This window comes from Coregonus lavaretus (assembly GCF_964263955.1).
Source record: "Coregonus lavaretus genome assembly, chromosome: 27".
NCBI lineage: Eukaryota > Metazoa > Chordata > Actinopteri > Salmoniformes > Salmonidae > Coregonus > Coregonus lavaretus.
Genome location: NC_140014.1, coordinates 38501559 through 38527883, shown reverse-complemented (window position 1 = coordinate 38527883; position 26325 = coordinate 38501559). Strand labels below are relative to the sequence as shown.

General features: G+C 42.2%; 1 protein-coding gene across 4 annotated transcripts; it reads left to right on the top strand.

Moving 5' to 3' along the window:
- Positions 1-2547: 2547 nt before the first annotated feature.
- Positions 2548-26055, top strand: LOC311103045 (sodium-dependent multivitamin transporter-like). 4 transcript variants are annotated; one of them, XM_084144549.1, is made up of 18 exons: positions 2548-2842; positions 3725-3763; positions 3853-3874; positions 4500-4524; positions 4736-4801; positions 4897-4948; positions 8821-8888; positions 15483-15637; positions 15798-15938; positions 16143-16272; positions 21493-21581; positions 21744-21856; positions 22179-22249; positions 22418-22504; positions 24179-24372; positions 24562-24668; positions 24841-24980; positions 25610-26055. In XM_084144549.1, exons 1-18 carry the CDS (start codon positions 2770-2772, stop codon positions 25754-25756), a joined length of 1719 nt encoding a protein of 572 aa, XP_084000675.1. In that variant the 5' UTR covers positions 2548-2769; the 3' UTR covers positions 25757-26055. The 4 variants fall into 4 exon arrangements, with proteins under 4 accessions (XP_084000675.1, XP_084000674.1, XP_084000672.1 ...); XM_084144548.1 differs by having other exon boundaries at positions 2760-2907; positions 4072-4524; XM_084144546.1 differs by having other exon boundaries at positions 2760-2907; positions 3725-3874; positions 4072-4524.
- Positions 26056-26325: the final 270 nt, after the last annotated feature.

Here is a 26325-nt window from a genome sequence, read left to right as displayed (position 1 = left end):
TATTTTACTTCTGCTCTTTTTTTCTCAACACTTTTTTGTTGTTGTTTTATTTTACATTTTTAATAAAAAAATTAATGCATTGTTGGTTAAGGGCTGTAAGTAAGCATTTCACTGTAATGTCTACACCTGTTGTATTCGGCGCATGTGGCCAATAAATGATTTGATTTGATTTATTGGAGACTTTTGGAGACTGGCACGTATCGTTCTTACTCTTCTCAACGAGCAGTGGGTGCTGCCGTGGGTCACCACCCCTGTCCCACTCCCGTCCCAAAGCACAGTCCTCGCACAGCAGTCCCTCCCAGCTGCAGTCAGAACAGGAGATGTTCACCCCTCCGTGTCCAGACTGCAAATGAATTGCGCATGCGGGAAGCCGCCACTGGCTGATCCCGCCCTGGCTTACATTCAGGGAGGGATGTAAATGTAGGGTGTTTTTTACTCACTTTTTGTCTCTCCCACAACGTTATTCCTCTCTCCTACAGCGTCCATCACAATTACATGCACATGGCCAATTATGAAAGTTAGGTGATGTAGTCATTTAGTGACTTCTAGCGACAACAATCTCTCCCTCAACGTGACCAAGACAAAGGAGATGATTGTGGACTACAGGAAAAAAAAGAGGACTGAGCACACCCCCATTCTCATCGACGGGGCTGTAGTGGAACAGGTTGAGAGCTTCAAGTTCCTTGGTGTCCACATCACCAACAAACTATCATGGTCCAAACACACCAAGACAGTCGTGAAGAGGGCACGACAAAGCCTATTCCCCCTCAGGAGACTGAAAAGATTTGGCATGGGTCCTCAGATCCTCAAAAAATTCTACAGCTGCACCATCGAGAGCATCCTGACTGGTTGCATCACCGCCTGGTATGGCAACTGCTTGGCCTCCGACCGCAAGGCACTACAGAGGGTAGTGCGTACGGCCCAGTACATCACTGGGGCCAAGCTTCCTGCCACCCAGGACCTCTATACCAGGCGGTGTCAGAGGAAGGCCCTCAAAATTGTAAAAGACTCCAGCCACCCTAGTCATAGACTGTTCTCTCTGCTACCGCACGGCAAGCGGTACCGGAGTGCCAAGTCTAGGTCCAAAAGACTTCTCAACAGCTTCTACCCCCAAGCCATAAGACTCCTGAACAGCTAATCATGGCTACCCGGACTATTTGCACTGCCCCCCCACCCCATCCTTTTTACGCTGCTGCTACTCTGTTAATTATTTATGCATAGTCACTTTAACTCTACCCACATGTACATATTACCTCAACTAGCCGGTGCCCCCGCACATTGACTCTGCACCGGTACCCCCCTGTATATATAGCCTCCCTACTGTTATTTTATTTTACTTCTGCTCTTTTTTTTCTCAACACTTTTTTTGTTGTTGTTTTATTTGTACTTTTTTGTTAAAAATAAATGCACTGTTGGTTAAGGGCTGTAAGTAAGCATTTCACTGTGATGTCTGCACCTGTTGTATTCGGCGCATGTGACCAATAAAATTTGATTTGATTTGATTTTTTAGGACAGCCAATAGCTACTTTCCTTACTGAGGAGTTGGCAACACTGGACTGTCAGTCTTTTTGAGTTTTGAGTCAGTCTCTACCAGACAAAGTCATGTTAGGATATATCAGTTATCCTGTTAGAGCTTTTGTGCTGAATCCACTGCGCTGTTTCAGGTGCAACGTTTATGGTCATGTCATAGCAGTGTGTAGGAAGGAGATTCCAAGATGTGGGAAGTGTGCAGGAGGGCATGGGCTAGAAGACTGTCGTTTTGGTGGATAAAGTTGTGTGTGTCAACTGTAGGGGTGCCCATTTTGCTGTGAGTAGTAGATCTGTGCCGGCACAGAGGGATAGGCCGATGAGTGATTTATGCTTCGGTAAGGTTGGCTTCTTAGCGTTGGCTTCTTAGCGTTCATAGCAAGGGTTATCAACTGTACCGCAGAAATGGAATGTAAATCATCGAAAATAGATGTTGTGGTGGCAGCTGCAGATATAAGTATTTGGGTATACGAGATTTGACGTCAGAAGAGTTACAGGGTGTGTTGAGTGGTGGTTTCCCGTCCTCCCAGGCCGTTGGCATGGTGCAGGAGCAAATAGGGTCAAAGTAGTGGAATGGAGTAGTGGGCTTTTTAATGAGTGTAGGTGGCGGCTGCAAAGAAGTACCTGGTTGTACGAGATTTTACTGCAGAAGAGATATAAGATGTTTTGAGATGTAGTATATCTTTAAAATGGTGGTATATAGATGTAATGTTGGTTGGTGATAAGAGCGTCTGCTAAATGACTAAAATGTAAATGTAAAATGTATGGTGATGCAATTTTCTTATCCCCCCCCCCCCCTTTCTATTTTTCTGTAGCTCAGCTGGTAGAGCACGGCGCTTGTAACGCCAAGGTAGTGGGTTCGATCCCCGGGACCACCCATACACAAAAATGTATGCACGCATGACTGTAAGTCATGCTAAATGGCATAAATGGCATATTATTATTATATTATTAACACACACTACCGCACAGTAGGTGGCGGCATGCACAAACAAAATGTGTGAACGTCATGGATTCCGAAGAAGAATAAGTAGTAGAAGTCATCCCCATGTGTAGTCTTTCAGACAATCGTCTTTATTAGCTATAACTTCATAAACAAAGCTTGAGTATCAGAAGCTTGAGACAGGCTTTTGATTTTCGCTGATCACCTATGGGGCAAGTATCATCAGATTCAGAGATGATGCCTGGTCTAAAGCAAACCACGTTTTGAACGCATAACTAAATGAAGCAACCACTGTCGCCATGGATGATGCAAGACAGACAAATAAAAGTGTTGGATTGGAAGTTGGACTACTCTGCACCACACCTTATCCAGGTAAAGACACAGATAAATAAGTGTTGGGTTGGAAGTGGAACTACTCTACACCACACCTTATCCAGGTAAGGGTGTACAGTCAGTGGGTATATGTGTAATTTGAACTAAAACCAACTTAAATATAATTTGTTTTATCAAAAAGACAGTAACATGTATTGAATTTGTCATTACTGTGGCTATTTCTTATTTCTAGGTAAGAATAGTGACAATTGTGCATGTTGTTCTACTGTATGCGTAGGCAAGGACTGTGGGGCTATATATGTTTGGATTTCACCAAACTGGTATGCAGGGTAAAGTTGACAGAGAGGTTGTTCTGCGCTCAGCATGTTATCGGACTCACGACAGTAGGCTTTATCGGTTATCCTTTTACTGCAGTGGGCTAAATCAGGGCCACACAGTGTTTCTTGGTAGTCTTAAACTAATCTACTTTCAAACAAAAGTATACACCTCACACACGATTATGGGCTTTAAAAAAAGAAAACACCTGTACCATCTCAGATATAGAGTTGAAATGTATAGAATTTTGAGTTTGCATCTACATTTACATTTATTTACATCACAGAAGACTGAAATATAACAAAACCGTTTGACATAGAATCACCCGATTTTCTGCAGTTAATTTTTTAAAATGGTAATTAATAATGAAATTATGAAAAATATTAATACTTTTCCGACAATGAGGCCACTAGGTCATTTGACTGCAGGAAAGGTTTACGAAGAAGAATGCATTGTCTGTATTTTGATTCACCATTGTTCACTTGAAAGTCATTTTGAGAACATTGTCAAAGGCCATTGATTAATGTTTTCTCTGTCGCCCCCTTGTTTTAACCTTGAAGGTCAAACATATTTTCAGTGGGAGTCATGACATGCGCTTTGTTTCAGAATTTCACTCATGGGCACCGAGATATGAAGATGACAAGGGTAATAGCAGTAATGGAAAATCACTTCTGAACTCTTGTGGAGGCAACTTTGCCTGCTTGTCAAATTGAGTGTATTTTCTTTTCCTGAAGGATGTCTGGGCCTGAAGGAGAGGTATGTGAAAGCTTCTTGCATTGACTATGTGTACTGTGTCATATAGATCTATTGTGGCAAACAATGTAGACCTAGTTAATCATACTCAAACCATGTTCCGTTTTCTTGAGGGAGTAGTTAGGTAGGTAGGTACCAATAAAGGCTTCATTACGAGTTAATCAACATGTCTTCGTCCCCCCCCCATATTTTAATTCTAGTGTGTCTGAAGTCTGTGCAAAGCTCTTGGGATTTCCTTACGGATGAGTCCCTCTACCTCCATCCCATTCAGCCATAGTAGCCATATCCTGGTCCCTGGCACCAAGATGGATGCTTTGGCACAAATGCACTTCACGACTATCGACTATGTCATATTTGCCCTCTTGCTGGCGGCATCCATGGGCATAGGGCTGTACTACGCCCTGTCAGGGGGTCGGCAGCGCACCACTCAGGAGTTCCTGCTGGCGGACCGGAGCATGAGCTGCCTCCCTGTGTCCCTGTCACTAATCGCTACATTTCAATCAGCGGTGGCTATAGTGGGTGTGCCAGCAGAGATCTATACCCATGGCACTCAGTACTGGTTCATAGGCTGTGCTTACATCCTGGGGCTATTCATTCCAGCACACATTTTCATTCCTGTGTTCTACAGGCTGCATCTTACCAGCGCTTACCAGGTACGTACTCTAGGCTATTCTCTCTGCAAGCTTAGCTCCGGATGGAGAGAAATGTTTGGAATTAGAATGTGTAGGGTAATACCAGTTGAAATGTATAGGCCCAGCTGTTAAACCCTGCTAAGTCGTTTCCATAGTTTTGGTTTCTTGCAGAGAAATAAGTGCTGAATATACTGCTGTGCACATCATTTAGTGATGGTCTTTTTCTTTTCAGTATCTGGAACTGCGGTTCAGCAAACCAGTGCGTATCTGTGGAACAGTTACCTTCATCTTTCAGACGGTAAGGTCCTTACCAGATGCAATATAAAGACCAAAACAAGGAGAAGATTGTTGATTATCAGTTTTTCCTCTGATGACTACTGCTATCTCTTGCAGGTCATCTATATGGCTGTTTGTGTGTACACTCCAGCCCTAGCACTCAATGCAGGTCAGTCACTCAGGCTCTTTTATGCTTTTAGGATTTACAGACAGTGATAAGACTTTATGGGCGGTTTATGGCCAGTTTCCCAGACAAAGATTAAGAAGTACAGAACTAAAAAGCATTCTCAATGGACATTCTCCGTTAAAATAGCTTTTTAGTCCAGAGCTGTGTTCGAATACTCAGACTAAACGCACTAACCATACTATTTGTGACGTAAATTTTGTATTTATTTTATTTATTTTACCTTTATTTAACCAGGTAAACCAGTTGAGAACAAGTTCTCATTTACAACTGCGACCTGGCCAAGATAAAGCAAAGCAGTGTGATAAAAACAACAACACAGAGTTACATTTGGGGTAAAACAAAACAAAGTAAAAAATACAACAGAAATACATATATATACAGTGTGTGCAAATGTAGCAAGTTATGGAGGTAAGGCAATAAATAGGCTATAGTGCAAAATAATTACAATTAGTATTAACACTGGAATGATAGATGTGCAAGAGATGATGTGCAAATAGAGATACTGGGGTACAAATGAGCAAAATAAATAACGATATAGGGATGATGTAGTTGGGCGGGCTAATTTCAAATGGGCTGTGTACAGGTGCAGTGATCGGTAAGGTGCTCTGACAACTGATGCTTAAAGTTAGTGAGGGAGATAAGTGTCTCCAGCTTCAGAGATTTTTGCAATTTGTTCCAGTCATTGGCAGCAGAGAACTGGAAGGAATGGCGGCCAAAGGAGGTGTTGGCTTTGGGGATGACCAGTGAGATATACCTGCTGGAGCGCAGACTACGGGTGGGTGTTGCTATGGTGACCAATGAGCTAAGATAAGGCGGGGATTTGCCTAGCAGTGATTTATAGATGGCCTGGAGCCAGTGGGTTTGGCGACGAATATGTAGTGAGGACCAGCCAACAAGAGCGTACAGGTCACAGTGGTGGGTAGTATATGGGGCTTTGGAGACTAAACGGATGGCACTGTGATAGACTACATCCAATTTGCTGAGTAGAGTGTTGGAGGCTATTTTGTAAATGACATCGCCGAAGTCAAGGATCGGTAGGATAGTCAGCTTTACGAGGGCATGTTTGGCAGCATGAGTGAAGGAGACTTTGTTGCGAAATAGGAAACCGATTCTAGATTTAACTTTGGATTGGAGATTCTTAATGTGAGTCTGGAAGGAGAGTTTACAGTCTAACCAGACACCTAGATATTTGTAGTTGTCCACATACTCTAGGTCAGACCCGTCGAGAGTAGTGATTCTAGTCGGGTGGGCGGGTGCAAGCAGCGTTCGGTTGAAGAGCATGCATTTAGTTTTACTAGTGTTTAAGAGCAGTTGGAGGCTACTGAAGGAGTGTTGTATGGCATTGAAGCTCGTTTGGAGGTTTGTTAACACAGTGTCCAATGAAGGGCCAGATGTATACAAAATGGTGTCGTCTGCGTAGAGGTGGATCTGAGAGTCACCAGCAGCAAGAGCGACGTCATTGATATACACAGAGAAAAGAGTCGGCCCAAGAATTGAACCCTGTGGCACCCCCATAGAGACTGCCATAGGTCCAGACAACAGGCCCTCCGATTTGACACATTGAACTCTATCTGAGAAGTAGTTGGTGAACCAGGCGAGGCAGTCATTTGAGAAACCAAGGCTATTTAGTCTGCCAATAAGAATGCGGTGGTTGACAGAGTCGAAAGCCTTGGCCAGGTCAATGAAAATGGCTGCACAGTACTGTCTATTATCGATCGCGGTTATAATATCGTTTAGGACCTTGAGCGTGGCTGAGGTGCACCCATGACCAGCTCGGAAACCGGATTGCATAGCGGAGAAGGTACGGTGGGATTCGAAATGGTCGGTGATCTGTTTGTTGACTTGGCTTTCAAAAACTTTTGAAAGGCAGGGCAGGATGGATATGGGTCTGTAACAGTTTGGATCTAGAGTGTCACCCCCTTTGAAGAGGGGGATGACCGCGGCAGCTTTCCAATCTCTGGGGATCTCAGACGTTACGAAAGAGAGATTGAACAGGCTAGTAATAGGGGTTGCGACAATTTCGGCGGCTAGTTTTAGAAAGAAAGGGTCCAGATTGTCTAGCCCAGATGATTTGTAGGGGTCCAGATTTTGCAGCTCTTTCAGAACATCAGCTGTCTGGATTTGTGTGAAGGAGAAGCGGGGGGGGCATGGGCAAGTTGCAGCGGAGGGTGCAGAGCTGGTGGCCGGGGTAGTGGTAGCCAGGTGGAAAGCATGGCCAGCCGTAGCAAAATGCTTGTTGAAATTCTCGATTATTGTAGATTTATCGGTGGTGATAGTGTTTCCTAGCCTCAGTGCAGTGGGCAGCTGGGAGGAAGTGCTCTTATTTTCCATGGACTTTACAGTGTCCCAAAACGTTTTGGAGTTCGTGCTACAGGATGCAAATTTCTGTTTGAAAAAGTTAGCCTTTGCTTTCCTAACTGCTTGTGTATATTGGTTCCTAACTTCCCTGAAAAGTTGCATATCGCGGGGGCTATTTGATGCTAATGCAGTACGCCACAGGATGTTTTTGTGCTGGTCAAGGGCAGTCAAGTCTGAGGAGAACCAGGGGCTATATCTGTTCTTAGTTCTGTATTTTTTGAATGGGGCATGTTTATTTAAGATTGAGAGGAAATTACTTTTAAAGAACAACCAGGCATCCTCTACTGACGGAATGAGATCTATATCCATCCAGGATACCTGGGCCAGGTCAATTAGGAAGGCCTGCTCGCTGAAGTGTTTTTGGGAGCGTTTGACAGTGATGAGGGGTGGTCGTTTGACCGCGGACCCGTTACGGACGCAGGCAATAAGGCAGTGATTGCTGAGATCCTGGTTGAAGACAGCGGAGGTGTATTTAGAGGGTAAGTTAGTCAGGATGATATCTATGAGGGTACCCATGTTTACGGATTTAGGGTTGTACCTGGTAGGCATACCTGGTATGCTTATTGGTCATAGTATGGATATAGTTAGTATGCCAATCGTTCCCGGATGTCGTACTACATTCGCCAAAATACGAAGTATACAAGCAGTGGACACTATTTCGGTGCTTTTAGGGCCCATAATGCGATTCTTCTGAAAATGTGTGTGGCTTCACAACGTTTTCAGATTTGAAGAAAATATCGGAAAATATGCAGCCGAAGTCCAACGAGAGGGGATACAAATTCATTGCTTTAACTAATTATGACAAATGTTAAGAAAAATTGAGCAATGTAATAAAGTAATGACTTTTCAAATAAGTTACACGCTATGTTGGCTGACAATTTGTTAGCTACGCTATCCTTACGAACCGCATAGCATATCATTACAGCAGTATGTACCGGTATGTTAGCTAGCTACCTACCTAACGTTAGTTGGCTACTAATACATCGAACTTGCCAGTATATTAACTATATGCTATCTAACTAACTACCCAACGTTTATTGACTTGATTATTCACGTCATTCTTAGCACTCTGGCACTCCAGATTGAATTTACCAACACACCGAAATCGATTTTGTGTTACGCTAACAAGCTAGCAAGAGCATCAACTTCCTGTAGACAGACATAGCGCTAGTACGCACAACTGAAAGGATACCGTTCGTTTACAGTATACTAAAATTAACTAATAGTATGTAGTATATACTTATTACGTATGTAGTATACAGTATGTTAGTATGGGTATTTGAACACAGCTCAGGACTACTAGGCTTAATGTGTGTCTGGGAAACTGGCCCTACGGGTCTAACACTCTTGACAAAAAAACTAGGAAATAATGTGTTGGGACTACACCATTTCAGCTCCAGAAATGGTACTGTGTTTTGTGCCTTGAGTAGGTTATTTAGAATTGTGCAATATGTTGGAGTAAAGGTTGCTTAATTTTGTTTCATGCTTCCCCATAGTTACTGGCTTTAATTTATGGGGAGCAGTGCTGGCAACTGGACTGGTGTGTACACTGTATACAACTCTGGTAAGTTGTTCATAGTCATTTTCAGAGTTTGAAATGAAGCTGTTACTACACAAGGGTAAAAAAAAGAACTGCAAATATTACATAATTAAAAGACTTACACAACATTTACCCATGAAAAACGTTTTGTGTAATGTTGACATTATGAAATGTAATTCCCGAAGTAAAATGTTTCTTAAAATCTTTCGATATCACATCAGCCATTATTAGCTTGAAGCCTATACAGTGCCTTGCAAAAGTATTAATCCACTTTGGCGTTTTTCCTATTTTGTTCCATTACATCCTGTAATTTAAATTGATTTTTATTTGGATTTCATGTAATCGACATACACAAAATAGTCCAAATTGGTGAAGTGAAATGAAAAAAATAACTGGTTTCAAAGGCCCCAGAGTCTGCAACACCACTAAGCAAGGGGCACCACTAAGCAAGCGGCACCATGAAGACCAAGGAGCTCTCCAAACAGGTCAGGGACAAAGTTGTGGAGAAGTACAGATTAGGATTTGGTTATAAAATAAATATCTGAAACTTTGAACATCCCACGGAGCACTATTAAATCCATTATTAAAAAATGGAAAGAATGTGGCACCACAACAAACCTGCCAAGAGAGGGCCGCACACCAAAACTCACGGACCAGGCAAGGAGGGCATTAATCAGAGAGGCAACAAAGAGACCAAAGATAACCCTGAAGGAGCTGCAAAGCTCCACAGGACCAATTTAAGGGCCATGGGACCACTTTAAGCCGTACAGTCCACAGAGCTGGGCTTTACGGAAGAGTGGCCAGAAAAAAGCCATTGCTTAAAAAAAAGAAATAAGCAAACACATTTGGTGTTCGCCAAAAGTCATGTGGGAGACTCCCCAAACATATGGAAGAAGGTACTCTGGTCAGATGAGACTAAAATTGAGCTTTATGGCCATCAAGGAAAACGCTATGTCTGGCGCAAACTCAACACCTCTCATCACCCCGAGAACACCATCCCCACAGTAAAGCATGGTGGTGGCAGCATCCCGAGTGGCGCAGTGGTCTAAGGCACTGCATCGCAGTGCTAGCTGTGCCACTAGAGATCCTGGTTCGAATCCAGGCTCTGTCGCAGCCGGCCGCGACCGGGAGACCCATGGGGCAGCACAAAATTGGCCCAGCGTCGTCTAGGGTAGGGGAGGGAATGGCCGGCAGGGGATGTAGCTCAGTTCGTAGAGCATGGCGTTTGCAACGCCAGGGTTGTGGGTTCGTTTCCCACGGGGGGTATAGAATTGAAAAGCATGATGGATGGCGCTAAATACAGGGAAATTCTTGAGGGAAACCTGTTTCAGTCTTCCAGATATTTGAGACTGGGACGGAGGTGGGAGGGGGGGAATGAATAGTTATGCAAGCTCAGGTTTTCTGTTTTTCTGTCTTATTTCTTGTTTGTTTCACAATAAAAAATATTTTGCATCTTCAAAGTGGTAGGCATGTTGTTTAAATCAAATGATACAAACCCCCAAAAAATCCATTTTAATTCCAGGTTGTAAGGCAGCAAAATAGGAAAAATGCCAAGGGTGGTGAATAATTTCGCAAGCCAGTTCATTCGACTCGTTTTAGGAAACTAGGCGTTATGTCACACGTCACTACTTCACAGGAGAGCCATTTGAATGTAAACTTTTTTCTCTACTTTTGGTGGCCTTAACTTCAATTTGGTTTGCAATTATAATTTTGACAAAGTTCCAGTGAAACTGTGCTTTTCATCGGCAGGTTTTCTTTTCATGGTCCTTAATTTATAAGCATAGTTTTTCTCCACACAGATATTATATATGGAATAACCGGGACATATTTTACAAAAATACTTCGTTTTTAAAATATTGGTTTCCAAAATAATATCCTATTGGTGAGACAACTTGTAAATGCAGAGGGTCTTTTACTTAATTATGAGGAATTATTATCATTTTTACAAGATCCCTGTAACACCTAAAGATTTTGCAATTGTTTTAGATGCCATTCCCTCAGGTGTTGCTTTATTATTCAGGAACGTGTCAAGACCCTCAGAACACACCTACGATTAACCCTGTTGACTCATCAGTAGGAAAGATGTGTTTTTCTTTTAGTCCATTCAACAACAATAGAGCAATACGAGCCTTGTTTCAACAGGATGTTGTATCTCTCTACCTTATGTCATGCCTTATTGGAATGGTTTTATTGATAATATCTGTTGGAAACAAGTTTGGATGTTGCCACACATAGACCTACTTATTAACACAATTTAAGGAAGTTTATTTGAAAAATATTCATAAATATTATCCTGCCAACCACTATATGAAGAAGTTTAATAAAAACATAAATTCAAATTGTACCTTTTGTAATGACCACCCAGAAACATTGTATTCATGTAAGGAATCTGTGGCAAGACATCAGTAGATTTATAATTGAACGCATTTATGAAGATTTTACACTATTATGGAAAGATGTACTGCTTGGATTCTTTACTTACGATAGAAATAAGTTGAAACAATTTTATGTAATTAATTTCATTATTCTTTCGGCCAAATTTCATATTCACAAATGTAAAGTTACAAACAGAACACCACATTTGCTTACCTTAAAAAAATAAATTTCACTATATTTTAAGACAATTATATACTTTGCCAACAAAAAATCTTTGGAGGGAGTTGAAAGTCTGTGTTGCCCAGCGACAGCCCCAAAACATCACTGCTCTAGAGGAGATCTGCATGGAGGAATGGGCCAAAATACCAGCAACAGTGTGTGAAAACCTTGTGAAGACTTACAGAAAACGTTTGACCTGTGTCATTGCCAACAAAGGGTATATAACAAAGTATTGAGAAACTTTTGTTATTGACCAAATACTTATTTTCCACCATAATTTGCAAATAAATTCATAAAAAATCCTACAATGTGATTTTCTGGATTTTTTTTCTCATTTTGTCTGTCATAGTTGACGTGTACCTATGATGAAAATTACAGGCCTCTCTCATATTTTTAAGTGGGAGAACTTGCACAATTGGTGGCTGACTAAATACTTTTTTCCCCCACTGTACCTATGATGAAAATTACAGGCCTCTCTCATCTTTTTAAGTGGGAGAACTTGCACAATTGGTGGCTGACTAAATACTTTTTTCCCCCACTGTATATTCTTTATATATACTTGTGTTCCCCCAGGTACTTTTTGTATTGATTTGTTGTTAATAAAATACAAATAAAAAAATGTTTAAATAAGGAAACAAATAAAATAAATATAAAAATGAATGATAAAATGGGTTTAAAAAAAGTAACAGTTTTAAAAAAGGTTTTTGGGCATAAATGCCTTCTGGGACATGGCAACTTTCATGTGCCTTAATAACAAACTTGTATGCCATCTGTAAATACGAATAAAATGGTTAAATTACAAGCCTAGTTGGTTTAGCCACGGAAGAAAGACAGGAACCTTCCCGCTAGTCATGATTGGCACAAATAATGGGTGGGCTGCACATGCCGAGAGATGAGTTCGGATTGGTCTGCCATGTATCACGCTTCTGTCTATAACATGAGCTGGTCAGTATGTGTAGGTAATCCTTTCTAACGCTGCTTTTTTGGAAAGATATCACATAGTAGAACTGCAAAAGTGTTGCTCTCCACTTTCTGGAGGACCGAGTTTTGAAATCAGTGGAATGCCCGGTGGAATTAGAGTATGATAGCTAAAGAGATGGAGAAAATTCTGCTGTTTGATTGCAAATATGCAGAGGGAGTCGAAAAGAGAACACACAGAAGGCTGTTGTATAAAACATCTGTCTCCGGATTAACATTACATTTTCAAACTAAGTGCAACCATGGTATCCGTGACAGAGAAGGAGAAGTGTCCATCCATGTATACGGGTAAAATAGTCTAGCTAGCTACATTTTCAGATATTACACATTTCTAATTTTGTCAAAGTCGTTTTCATTTCAAGTTAAAGCATAATGTTAACTAGCTAGCTAACGTTAGCTGGCTGGCTCACTAGCTAACGTTACGTGTATGATCTGACTGTGTAGTAATATTATTCGTATCTCAGGGCCATTTGCATTGCTAGTTATAGCCTAATGTTAGCTAGCTAGCTAACATTGAACTTGGTTGGTTAGTTACCTGCAGATTCATGCAGGGTAGGAACGTTATGAGTTCGGATTATGGTTAATCGTTTAGCTAGCTAGCTACATGTCTAAACAAAAGACTCCACTATGCAAGTAACCATTTCAATAGAATGTTCATGGTGTCACTGCGACAACTGTCGATAGATGTAGCTGGTAAATTCGCTTGGAATAACTGACGAATTTACAAACGCTCAACACCTGTTGAATATGGCCGGTGTCAGTAAACGTTGGCAAAAAAGCGTAATTAAATTGTTGCCAGCAGCACAGTAAGTCCCCAATGCTCTAGATAACATAAAAACAGCCTAACCAGCTCTGCTAGGGCGAGTAAAATGGTCAGAGTGAGCTGTTCTCTCATTTGTGTCTAGAAGTAGCTAGCCAACGTTATTCATTTAGCTTGGGTGCTTGACTGCTGTTGTTAGGTCAGAACGTTCCAGAACCCTACTCCTCGGCCAGAGTGTCCAGGGCGCGCTCAACACTCCGAGAGCAAAATGCTCTGAATTTACAAACGGACAATCTGAGAACGCACTGAGTTTATGAACGCCCAGAGCGCACTCTGGCACTCCAGATCAAATGTATGAACACACCCGTAGTATAAACCAGCCTTTAGTCTTGAAATCTTTGGTTGTTTAGTACATTGCCTCACATGTGAATCCTTAAAGAGATGGGTGGGGCTAAGGCTTAAGAGGGTGTGAACGATGCTGAACGGGTGTAGACAAAGAAGAGGTCTCCAGTAGGTTTACCAAAACATTAAAGGGCCATTTTCTCAAAAGTGAAGTTACTAGATTATCAACATTCAAAGCAGAATTACTTTCTCAATGTTCCTCATCTGTAGTGTATGATATACCATTTTCTAGCTCTGAGTCACTCTACTTTTATCCAATGTAAAAAACACAATTTCGAATTTTGCTACATAATCCCGAATCGAGCCGGTCGGTCACATATTTTTTTATTTTATTTATTTCACCTTTATTTAACCAGGTAAGCCAGTTGAGAACAAGTTCTCATTTACAACTGCGACCTGGCCAAGATAAAGCAAAGCAGTGCGATTAAAAACAACAACACAGAGTTACATATGGGGTAAAACAAACATAAAGTCAAAAATACAACAGAAAATATATATACAGTGTGTGCAAATGTAGCAAGTTATGGAGGTAAGGCAATAAATAGGCTATAGTGCAAAATAATTACAATTAGTATTAACACTGGAATGCTAGATGTGCAAGAGATTATGTGCAAATAGAGATACTGGGGTGCAAAATAAATAACAATATAGGGATGAGGTAGTTGGGTGGGCTAATTTCAAATGGGCTGTGTACAGGTGCAGTGATCGGTAAGGTGCTCTGACAACTGATGCTTAAAGTTAGTGAGGGAGATAAGTCTCCAGCTTCAGAGATTTTTGCAATTCGTTCCAGTCATTGGCAGCAGAGAACTGGAAGGAATGGCGGCCAAAGGAGGTGTTGGCTTTGGGGATGACCAGTGAGATATACCTGCTGGAGCGCAGACTACGGGTGGGTGCTGCTAGGGTGACCAATGAGCTAAGATAAGGCGGGGATTTGCCTAGCAGTGATTTATAGATGGCCTGGAGCCAGTGGGTTTGAAGACGAACATGTAGTGAGGACCAGCCAACAAGAGCGTACAGGTCACAGTGGTCGGTAGTGTATGGGGCTTTGGAGACTAAACGGATGGCACTGTGATAGACTACATCCAATTTGCTGAGTAGAGTGTTGGAGGCTATTTTGTAAATGACATCGCCGAAGTCGAGGATCGGTAGGATAGTCCGTTTTACGAGGGCATGTTTGGCAGCATGAGTGAAGGAGGCTTTGTTGCGAAATAGGAAGCCGATTCTAGATTTAACTTTGGATTGGAGATTCTTAATGTGAGTCTGGAAGGAGAGTTTACAGTCTAACCAGACACCTAGGTATTTGTAGTTGTCCACATACTCTAGGTCAGACCCGTCGAGAGTAGTGATTCTAGTCGGGTGGGCGGGTGCCAGCAGCGTTCGATTGAAGAGCATGCATTTAGTTTTACTAGTGTTTAAGAGCAGTTGGAGGCTACTGAAGGAGTGTTGTATGGCATTGAAGCTCGTTTGGAGGTTTGTTAACACAGTGTCCAATGAAGGGCCAGATGTATACAAAATGGTGTCGTCTGGGTAGAGGTGGATCTGAGAGTCACCAGCAGCAAAAACGACATCATTGATATACACGGAGAAAAGAGTCGGCCCAAGAATTGAACCCTGTGGCACCCCCATAGAGACTGCCATAGGTCCAGACAACAGGCCCTCCGATTTGACACATTGAACTCTATCTGAGAAGTAGTTGGTGAACCAGGCGAGGCAGTCATTTGAGAAACCAAGGCTATTTAGTCTGCCAATAAGAATGCGGTGGTTGACAGAGTCGAAAGCCTTGGCCAGGTCGATGAAGACGGCTGCACAGTACTGTCTATTATCGATTATATGATAATAGGCTCTGTGATTGTGTCTCTGTGTGTTGTGCCTGGTCCTGACAGGGAGGCCTGAAGGCAGTGATCTGGACAGATGTCTTCCAGACCTTAGTGATGTTTGCAGGCCAGCTAGCGGTCATCGTGGTGGGGGTCCAGCAGACTGGGGGGGTGGCAGAGGTCTGGAGGAAGGTCTCAGAGGGGAACCGCATCTCTGGCATAGAGTGAGTGGACTGGTCACTATTTTCATGTATTCAAGCGATGACTGGCAATCTAGTTTAAAGTTGGGTTTTAAGGACATCTTAAATCCCATGTTCCAATTCCAGTGTTCCAGTTCTAATATTCCAATTAGATGTTCACCCTCTTGACATGTCTGTTCGCCAGCCTGAACCCTGACCCTACGATGGAGTACACGTTCTGGACCCTGGGGGTGGGGGGGGTCTTCCTGATGTTGTCTCTGTACGGGGTCAACCAGGCCCAGGTTCAGAGATACCTCAGCGCCAAGACCGAGAGGGATGCCGTCATGTAAGACCATAGAGATACATCAATTAGAGAGAGATAAGGTCCATGTATTATGTCTTATAACTTGTTAATATACTATTACCATGTTATTAGCACTTTATTTTATGCATGCAAGTTACTTTACAGCTCTGCTCAAACAAAATGTATATTAGAAGAAGTGTTATTTTCCTCCTCTGGTGGATTGTGATTCCTCTGTGTTTTCTACAGGTCTTGCTACATGGTGTTTCCCTTTCTACAGTTAGCTCTAGCTCTGAGCTGTGTCATGGGGCTGGTCATGTTCGCACGCTACTGTGGGGAGGACAATTTCCACAATCTAGGTGTCTTATCAAAAAATGAGGTCAGTAGGTGTGTGTGTGTGTTTTGGTCATCTGGAGTGCATCATTACAGTATTAAAGTATTATAGTTTGTGGATGAAGTAATATGCCACTTAGCAGTCAGCAGCAGATGCTTTTATCCAAAATGGCGGACAGTACAGTGTTGTGACGTGACTTGGATTCATGTGATGACTGTTATTTATCGAATCAACTAACTATATTTAATGTCACTCGATTAAATTAATCATGTAACAATTAACTCATTAGGAATTTGGGGCACCACAGAATAAGTTGTTTAACGAGTTACCATCTCCCGAATTAAACTCTTAGAAGAGATATATATATATATATATATATATATGTGTGTTATATATCGATAACAGTCACTTATTAAATCATTACCTGGTCCTCTGTAGCTCAGCTGGTAGAGCACGGCGCTTGTAACGCCAAGGTAGTGGGTTCGATCCCCGGGACCACCCATACACAAAAAAATGTATGCACGCATGACTGTAAGTCGCTTTGGATAAAAGCGTCTGCTAAATGGCATATTATATTATTATTATATTATTATTATATATTATATTATTATTATATTATTATTATATTATTATATTACCTCATCAGTCTCATTCTGAACGTCGCATAATCCTTGAACCTGCAAGAACCCTAACTTTGGTGGAGAATCTCTTTTATAAATTGGGTTAAAATCATGTGTAGTAACCCTAGGAGTAAAATAGTAAATTATGGCTATTTCTCAGAAAGTTTTAAACTGTCAAGAGGAGTGAAACAAGGTTGTCCACTATCGGCATATCTATTTATTATGGCCATCGAGATGTTAGCCATTAAAATCAGATCCAACAATAATATCAAGGGATTAGAAATCCAGGGCTTAAAAACAAAGGTGTCATTGTATGCTGATGATTCATGTTTTCTTTTAAATACACAACTTGAATCCCTCCACAGCCTCATAGAGGATCTAGATACATTTTCTAACCTCTCTGGATCACAACCAAATTATGATAAATGTACTATATTACGTATTCGATGACTAAGAAATACATTTTTTACATTACCATGTAGTTTACCAATAAAATGGTCTGATGGTGATGTGGATATACTCGGAATACATATCCCAAATGAAATAAATGATCTCACTCCAATACATTTTAATAGAAAGCTAGCAAAAATAGATAAGATCTTGCTACCATGGAAAGGTAAATACCTTTCAATTTGTGGAAAAATCACCCTGATTAACTCTTTAGTATTATCCCAGTTTACCTATTTGCTTATGGTCTTGCCTACGCCTAGCGAACAGTTTTTTAAATTATATGAGACATTTCTTTTATTTGGAACGGCAAGCCAGACAAAATTAAATGGGCCTATTTATATAATGAATATGAATTTGGAGGACAGAAATTATTAAATATTAAAGCATTAGACATATCACTAAAAGCTTCAGTCATACAAAAGTTATACTTAAATCTGAACTGGTTCTCTAGCAAATTAGTAAGATTGTCTCACCCAATGTTCAAGAATGGCCTTTTTCCCTTTATTCAGATTACAACCTCTCACTTTCAGTTATTTGAAAAGGAAATAATCTCCCAAATATCAGTATTTCTAAAACAAGCCATAGAAAGTTGGTTGCAATTTCAATGTAATCCTCCAGAAACGACAGAACAAATAATGCAACAAATATTGTGGTTAAACCCAAATATACTAATTAATAAAAACCCTTTATATATATATATATACTTTGTAAATTATATCATCGGTAGGACTGGTGGAGTTATGTCGCACATGCAGCTAACAAAAACATATGGAAATATCTGCTCTACCCAAAATTACAACCGAATAATTGCAGCATTACCGCAAAAATGGAAGAGGAAAGTGGAAGGGGGTAAAAGTAAGGAACTTGTCTGTCGGCCCTGCATTAAAGAACATAATTGGTTAAAGAAAACTGTGATAAATAAAAAAGTATACCAGTTTCATTTAAGGACCAAAAGATTGACAGCCGTCCCATATAGATTGCAAAATAGTTGGGAAGAGATTTTTGACGTACTGATCCCATGGCATAGTGTTTATGAACTGATACGCAAAACAACGCCGGATTCAAAATGTTGAATTTTTCAATTTAAATTATTATATAAAATTCTTGCTACCAATAGAATGTTATGTATATGGGGTATGTACAGTGGGGGAAAAAGTATTTAGTCAGCCACCAATTGTGCAAGTTCTCCCACTTAAAAAGATGAGAGGTGCCTGTAATTTTCATCATAGGTACACGTCAACTATGACAGACAAATTGAGAATTTTTTTATCCAAAAAATCACATTGTAGGATTTTTAATGAATTTATTTGCAAATTATGGTGGAAAATAAGTATTTGGTCACCTACAAACAAGCAAGATTTCTGGCTCTCACAGACCTGTAACTTCTTCTTTAAGAGGCTCCTCTGTCCTCCACTCGTTACCTGTATTAATGGCACCTGTTTGAACTTGTTATCAGTATAAAAGACACCTGTCCACAACCTCAAACAGTCACACTCCAAACTCCACTATGGCCAAGACCAAAGAGCTGCCAAAGGACACCAGAAACAAAATTGTAGACCTGCACCAGGCTGGGAAGACTGAATCTGCAATAGGTAAGCAGCTTGGTTTGAAGAAATCAACTGTGGGAGCAATTATTAGGAAATGGAAGACATACAAGACCACTGATAATCTCCCTTGATCTGGGGCTCCACGCAAGATCTCACCCCGTGGGGTCAAAATGATCACAAGAACGGTGAGCAAAAATCCCAGAACCACACGGGGGGACCTAGTGAATGACCTGCAGAGAGCTGGGACCAAAGTAACAAAGCCTACCATCAGTAACACACTACGCCGCCAGGGACTCAAATCCTGCAGTGCCAGACGTGTCCCCCTGCTTAAGCCAGTACATGTCCAGGCCCGTCTGAAGTTTGCTAGAGTGCATTTGGATGATCCAGAAGAGGATTGGGAGAATGTCATATGGTCAAATGAAACCAAAATATAACTTTTTGGTAAAAACTCAACTCGTCGTGTTTGGAGGACAAAGAATGCTGAGTTGCATCCAAAGAACACCATACCTACTCTGAAGCATGGGGGTGGAAACATCATGCTTTGGGGCTGTTTTTCTGCAAAGGGACCAGGACGACTGATCCGTGTAAAGGAAAGAATGAATGGGGCCATGTATCGTGAGATTTTGAGTGAAAACCTCCTTCCATCAGCAAGGGCATTGAAGATGAAATGTGGCTGGGTCTTTCAGCATGACAATGATCCCAAACACACCGTCCGGGCAACGAAGGAGTGGCTTCGTAAGAAGCATTTCAAGGTCCTGGAGTGGCCTAGCCAGTCTCCAGATCTCAACCCCATAGAAAATCTTTGGAGGGAGTTGAAAGTCTGTGTTGCCCAGCGACAGCCCCAAAACATCACTGCTCTAGAGGAGATCTGCATGGAGGAATGGGCCAAAATACCAGCAACAGTGTGTGAAAACCTTGTGAAGACTTACAGAAAACGTTTGACCTGTGTCATTGCCAACAAAGGGTATATAAAAAAGTATTGAGAAACTTTTGTTATTGACCAAATACTTATTTTCCACCATAATTTGCAAATAAATTCATTAAAAATCCTACAATGTGATTTTCTGGATTTTTTTTTCTCATTTTGTCTGTCATAGTTGACGTGTACCTATGATGAAAATTACAGGCCTCTCTCATCTTTTTAAGTGGGAGAACTTGCACAATTGGTGGCTGACTAAATACTTTTTTTCCCCACTGTACCTATGATGAAAATTACAGGCCTCTCTCATCTTTTTAAGTGGGAGAACTTGCACAATTGGTGGCTGACTAAATACTTTTTTCCCCCCACTGTATGTACAATCTTCCCAGCTCTGCAGATTTTGCTGCGAAGAGACAGAGTCATTAGATCATTTGTTTTGGTACTGTCCATTTGTAGCTTGTAGCCATAGCTTCACGCTTCCTGGTCTTAGATTCAAAGTTCGAACCATTCTAAACGTTCAGTCACCACCGTCACGCGTCCTGGTCTGTGGAGTGCCAACCATTTTAAGCCATGGAGCCACAGCTTCACGCGTCCTGGTCTGTAGAGTGCCAACCATTTTAAGCCATGGAGCCACAGCTTCACGCGTCCTGGTCTGTAGAGTGCCAACCATTTTAAGCCATGGAGCCACAGCTTCACGCGTCCTGGTCTGTAGAGTGCCAACCATTTTAAGCCATGGAGCCACAGCTTCACGCGTCCTGGTCTGTAGAGTGCCAACCATTTTAAGCCATGGAGCCACAGCTTCACGCGTCCTGGTCTGTAGAGTGCCAACCATTTTAAGCCATGGAGCCACAGCTTCACGCGTCCTGGTCTGTAGAGTGCCAACCATTTTAAGCCATGGAGCCACAGCTTCACGCGTCCTGGTCTGTAGAGTGCCAACCATTTTAAGACATGGCGCCACAGCTTCACGCGTCCTGGTCTGTGGAGTGCCAACCATTTTAAGCCATGGAGCCACAGCTTCACGCGTCCTGGTCTGTAGAGTGCCAACCATTTTAAGCCATGGAGCCACAGCTTCACGTGTCCTGGTCTGTAGAGTGCCAACCATTTTAAGCCATGGAGCCACAGCTTCACGCGTCCTGGTCTGAAGGTTGATTTGTTTTTCAAGGCTTTTTATGCCCTCTGGGTAAAAGAGGCGTTCCATTGTGATGACACTATCTCTGATGTCACTCGGGGCGTGGCTAGTCACTGTGTATAGTTTATATGAAAAACGATTTTCTCATTAGAAGACTAAAATCACATTCCTACCTTCATCAAAATACTCTTGTACTTAATCATATATTTTATACAACATTTAGATGTAAACTTGATAGATAGAATATGTACACTTTCCGAGTTAGTTATTTATTGATGCCATCCTTAATGACATCACAAAATAATTATTATTTAGATCCCCACCGACCATTCCAAACATTTGGATCTCAACAACAATGTTCCACTGTCCAATCTTTTGATGTTAGAGTTTTTAGGGGGCAAGAGTCTCTCTGTAACGAAGATATTTCTTTCTTACCATACTAGCGAGCCAGAGGGAGAGTTTCTGCAAACTATTTATGACCGTCTGTTAAGTCATGAAATGTATGTGATCCCCAGTGGGAATTGAACCCACAACCCTGGTGTTGCTATTGCCATGCTCTGACATACAGTACACCAACCAGAATGTGCTCTCTCTCCACAGATGGTGTTATACTTTGTGATGGACATGCTGCAGGGTCTACCTGGCCTGTCTGGACTGTTTGTCTGCTGCCTGTTTAGTGCAGCTCTCAGGCATGTCAATCAGTCAATCAATCAATATTTCTAACACTCTTTTTCCAACACTTGTGACAAAGGGCTTTACAGTAACCCAGCCTAGCCCTCCAGAACAAGCAGAATCACAGTATCAGAAGGGTGGTTTGGTGTTGTGGCTGAGTTTTATGTCTGTCTCCACAGCACCATCTCATCAGCCTTTAACTCTCTGGCCACAGTGACCATGGAGGACCTGATCAAACCACACTGCCCCTCCATGACAGAGGCCAGGTCCACCCTGCTCTCCAAGGGACTGGGTACGTTGAAATATCCTGTGCCCTGTCCATAGCCCCTACCCTCTAGCCCTTAGGGCCCTAGCCACTTCATGTAGATCAGATCGAGTGGCTAGGGGCTAGTGGTTGTGTAGATCAGATCAAGTCTAGGGGTTAGGCCCTAGGAAGTAGGGGCTATGGGTTGTTTCTGAACGGGCCCTGCTTACTGTTTACTGAATCTTTTAACTTATTTTTAAGTTCTACATCATGCATTCCTCACTTTACCTGTGAGAGCATGCTTTCTAAGACAATACAGCACTCGTATCATTCTAAAGAGTAACATTTACTTTTTCTGTTTCTGAACTAGCATGTTCATATGGACTGCTGTGCCTGGCTATGGCCTATCTAACCCACTTGATGAGTGATTCCGTTTTGCAGGTAAGCACACAATTGGATATGTAAGGGCTAAACTTCGACGTTCTGTACATTATTTTGGAAATAATTGATGACGCATCCGCCTCGTCCGTTTGCGGAGTTCATTTTAAAATAGTTCAAATTAAAATATTCTGTCCGATTCTGACATGTTTGTGTTTATTTCAATTCAAGGCTGCTTTCAAAATATTTGGAATGGTTGGTGGTCCTCTTCTGGGCGTCTTCTGTCTCGGGTTGTTCTTCCCTTGGGCTAACTCTACCGTAAGTACTCAATGTATACAGGGAGTGCATACATTTTTAGTATGTGAATGTGATTCCTGCGGGAATCAAACCTAGCGTCACGCTCTTACCAACTGAACCACACAGAACCCAGTAGAATGCATTTCTGTGCCTCTGCGTTTGTTTTCCTTGCTAGGCCGGGTTACTGTAAAACCCCTTGGGGAACACTTCTGGTGTGAAAAGGGCTTAATAAACTCAGCAAAAAAAGAAACATCCCTTTTTCAGGACCCTGTCTTTCAAAGATAATTCGTAAAAATCCAAATAACTTCACAGATCTTCATTGTAAAGGGTTTAAACACTGTTTCCCATGCTTGTTCAATGAACCATAAACAATTAATGAACATGCACCTGTGGAACGGTCGTTAAGACACTAACAGCTTACAGACGGTAGGCAATTAAGGTCACAGTTATGAAAACAAAAGAAAGATGCCCAAGGTCCCTGCTCATCTGCGTGAACGTGCCTTAGGCATGCTGCAAGGAGGCATGAGGACTGCAGATGTGGCTAGGGCAATAAATTGCAATGTCCGTACTGTGAGACGCCTAAGACAACGCTACAGGGAGACAGGACGGAAAGCTGATCGTCCTCGCAGTGGCAGACCACGTGTAACAACACCTGCACAGGATCGGTACATCTGAACATCACACCTGCGGGACAGGTACAGGATGGCAACAACAACTGCCCGAGTTACACCAGGAACGCACAATCCCTCCATCAGTGCTCAGACTGTCCTCAATAGGCTGAGAGAGGCTGGACTGAGGGCTTGTAGGCCTGTTGTAAGGCAGGTCCTCACCAGACATCACCGGCAACAACGTCGCCTATGGGCACAAACCCACCGTCGCTGGACCAGACAGGACTGGCAAAAAGTGCTCTTCACTGATGAGTCGCGGTTTTGTCTCACCGGGGTGATGGTCGGATACACCAAGGCCTGTACTCTAGAGCGGGATCGATTTGGAGGTGGAGGTTCCGTCATGGTCTGAGGCGGTGTGTCACAGCGTCATCGGACTGAGCTTGTTGTCATTGCAGGCAATCTCAACGCTGTGCGTTACAGGGAAGACATCCTCCTCCCTCATGTGGTACCCTTCCTGCAGGCTCATCCTGACATGACCCTCCAGCATGACAATGCCACCAGCCATACTGCTCGTTCTGTGTGTGATTTCCTGCAAGACAGGAATGTCAGTGTTCTGCCATGGCCAACGAAGAGCCCGGATCTCAATCCCATTGAGCACGTCTGGGACCTGTTTGATCGGAGGGTGAGGGCTGGGGCCATTCCCCCCAGACATGTCCGGGAACTTGCAGGTGTCTTGGTGGAAGAGTGGGGTAAAATCTCACAGCAAGAACTGGCAAATCTGGTGCAGTCCATGAGGAGGAGATGCACTGCAGTACTTAATGCAGCTGGTGGCCACACCAGATACTGACTGTTACTTTTGATTTTGACCCCCCCCCCCCACACACACACACCTTTGTTCAGGCACACATTATTCCATTTCTGTTAGTCACATGTCTGTGGAACTTGTTCAGTTTATGTCTCAGTTGTTGAATCTTGTTATGTTCATACAAATATTTACACGTTAAGTTTGCTGAAAATAAACGCAGTTGACAGTGAGACGTTTCTTTTTTTGCTGAGTTTATATACATTTGATTGGACGTTTCTCCAGGGTGCCCTGGTAGGGTTGGGGTCAGGCCTGGTGATGGCCTTCTGGGTGGGCATCGGGAGCATCGTAACCCGTACCTCTGGGGGTCCTGCTGCTGTGTCTCAGTTCAACTGTACTGTTGTACAACTCTCAGGGAACATCACCACAGCCATGGGGACTGCACTCATCAGTACTGCTATGCCCACCGCTACACCCAGGTAAGAAACAAAGAACAACCGAGCCAATACTGTAACTATTCATCCATCGAAACTGAAATTTGTATTTTTGAGGTCTGTTTGTATTTAATTCCCAATCAGAACATATTCCACTTAGTTTACTCATAGATGCAAATTTGTGAATACATTTAGTGATTTTTACAATAACGGTGTCTTTCAATTTTTCTTTAGCCGACTAATGGGTCTGCAGAGATTCTACTCCTTGTCCTTCATGTGGTACAGTGCTCTCAACTCCTTCACTGTGGTGATCACAGGGTTGATCGTTAGCTTTCTCACAGGTAGAAATTTACATTTTAGTCATTTAGCAGTCACTCTTACCCAGAGCAACTTACAATCAGTATACATTCAACTAAAGCAAAACATGCACTCAGATCGCTCAAACTTCCACAGATGATCCTACAGAAACAAGTGAAGTGAATCTAATTGGTTGGCTTTTATCTTTAATTTAAGGACCAATGAAAGCGGAGGAGGTGACCCCAGGCACTCTGTATCCCCTGTTGGGCAACATGCTGTTCTTTGTACCAGATAAACTCATTGTACCAGATAAACTCAAACAGAAGCTTTGCTGCGTCACCCCACTGGGGCACAGGGTAAGACAACAGAGCACACTCACAGTTCAGGGTTGTGTTCATTTGTGCAAAACACAGCAAAACGTTTTGCAACAAAAACAAGCATTTATTATTGGACACCATAGTCTCCAGGGCTGCATTCAGCAGGGCACAACATTGTGGAATGTTCAGATATAAATATGTTATGTAGAACAAACATGTATCTCTCTTAAATGTAGAATAAGGAATCAGTTCCATCCATGACATTTCTATTGGCAACATTCCACAATGTTTGCTTCCTAAATGTGCCGATGATGCATTCCTATTACACACCACTAAAGGGGGCCCTGCTCACATACACAGGATCAAATTCAATCATTGATTGCAGATAGTAAGAATTCCACACTGCACTTTCAGGAAGTGTGGAAAGCAGCTTGTAAATCACACACTTTTGAAAGTGCATTGTGGGAAAACCCACCTTCTTCAATGATTGAACTCTGGCTTCAGTAAAAATATGTAATATTGTTTTGTCACGTTATGGCTAGCAACAGTGTTTTGGGTCTGTGTGAGGGTCATTTTAACAAAGCTATGTGCTATTGTATCAAGGTTACAAAACATTGTCCATTATCTTATCTCAAGGTGAGTTTTTTTATTTTATTTTTTATGTGTAGCCAACCATCCAGGAATGTCCACCTGTGCAACACGAGAGCAATGGTCAGGCCGTCCACACAGAGGAGGGCTCAGTAGAAGAGGAGGAGAGGCAGAGCTTTCTACTTACCTCCCACACACCTGTTGTGGAACGTGAGACAACTCTGTGATGGACAGAGACACTTCTATAACCACGTTATATCATGGTCCTCGGGGCAGTTAAATGGTCCACACACTGTATCATGTCAAAGAGTGTTTTTCACAGAGGACATGTTCTGTTCTGAGGAGATGATGCTCTGAGAGGAGAAGTGTTGTTGGGAGTGACTCTTATTTTGCTCCAGGGCTGCTGTACTACTATGACTGACCCTGTAAAACAACACATTTCACTGCACCTTTCCGGTGTATGACTATAAAACATCTTTATTATTGTAATCCAAGTGACTGTGGATTAAAAAATGCACTGATACTGTACACGTCTACTGTGCATGATGCCTGAACAAGACCAAAGAAACGTAGAGTATTTCATGTTCTGAAATCAAAGATAAACCCAAGGTCATGTTGTTGTATACTTCCGGAGACAGATTTGAATGGACCATTTGTTTTGCTGCAAGGTATAAAGACATATCAAGGGGCAGAACCCCTGAGGAAACACAGAACTACTTGAGTACTGCTAGTCTGATACTGCTGTGCAGCTGTCAATGAGAAAATATCTTTCTATCATTTGTGGAACTGAGTAGTA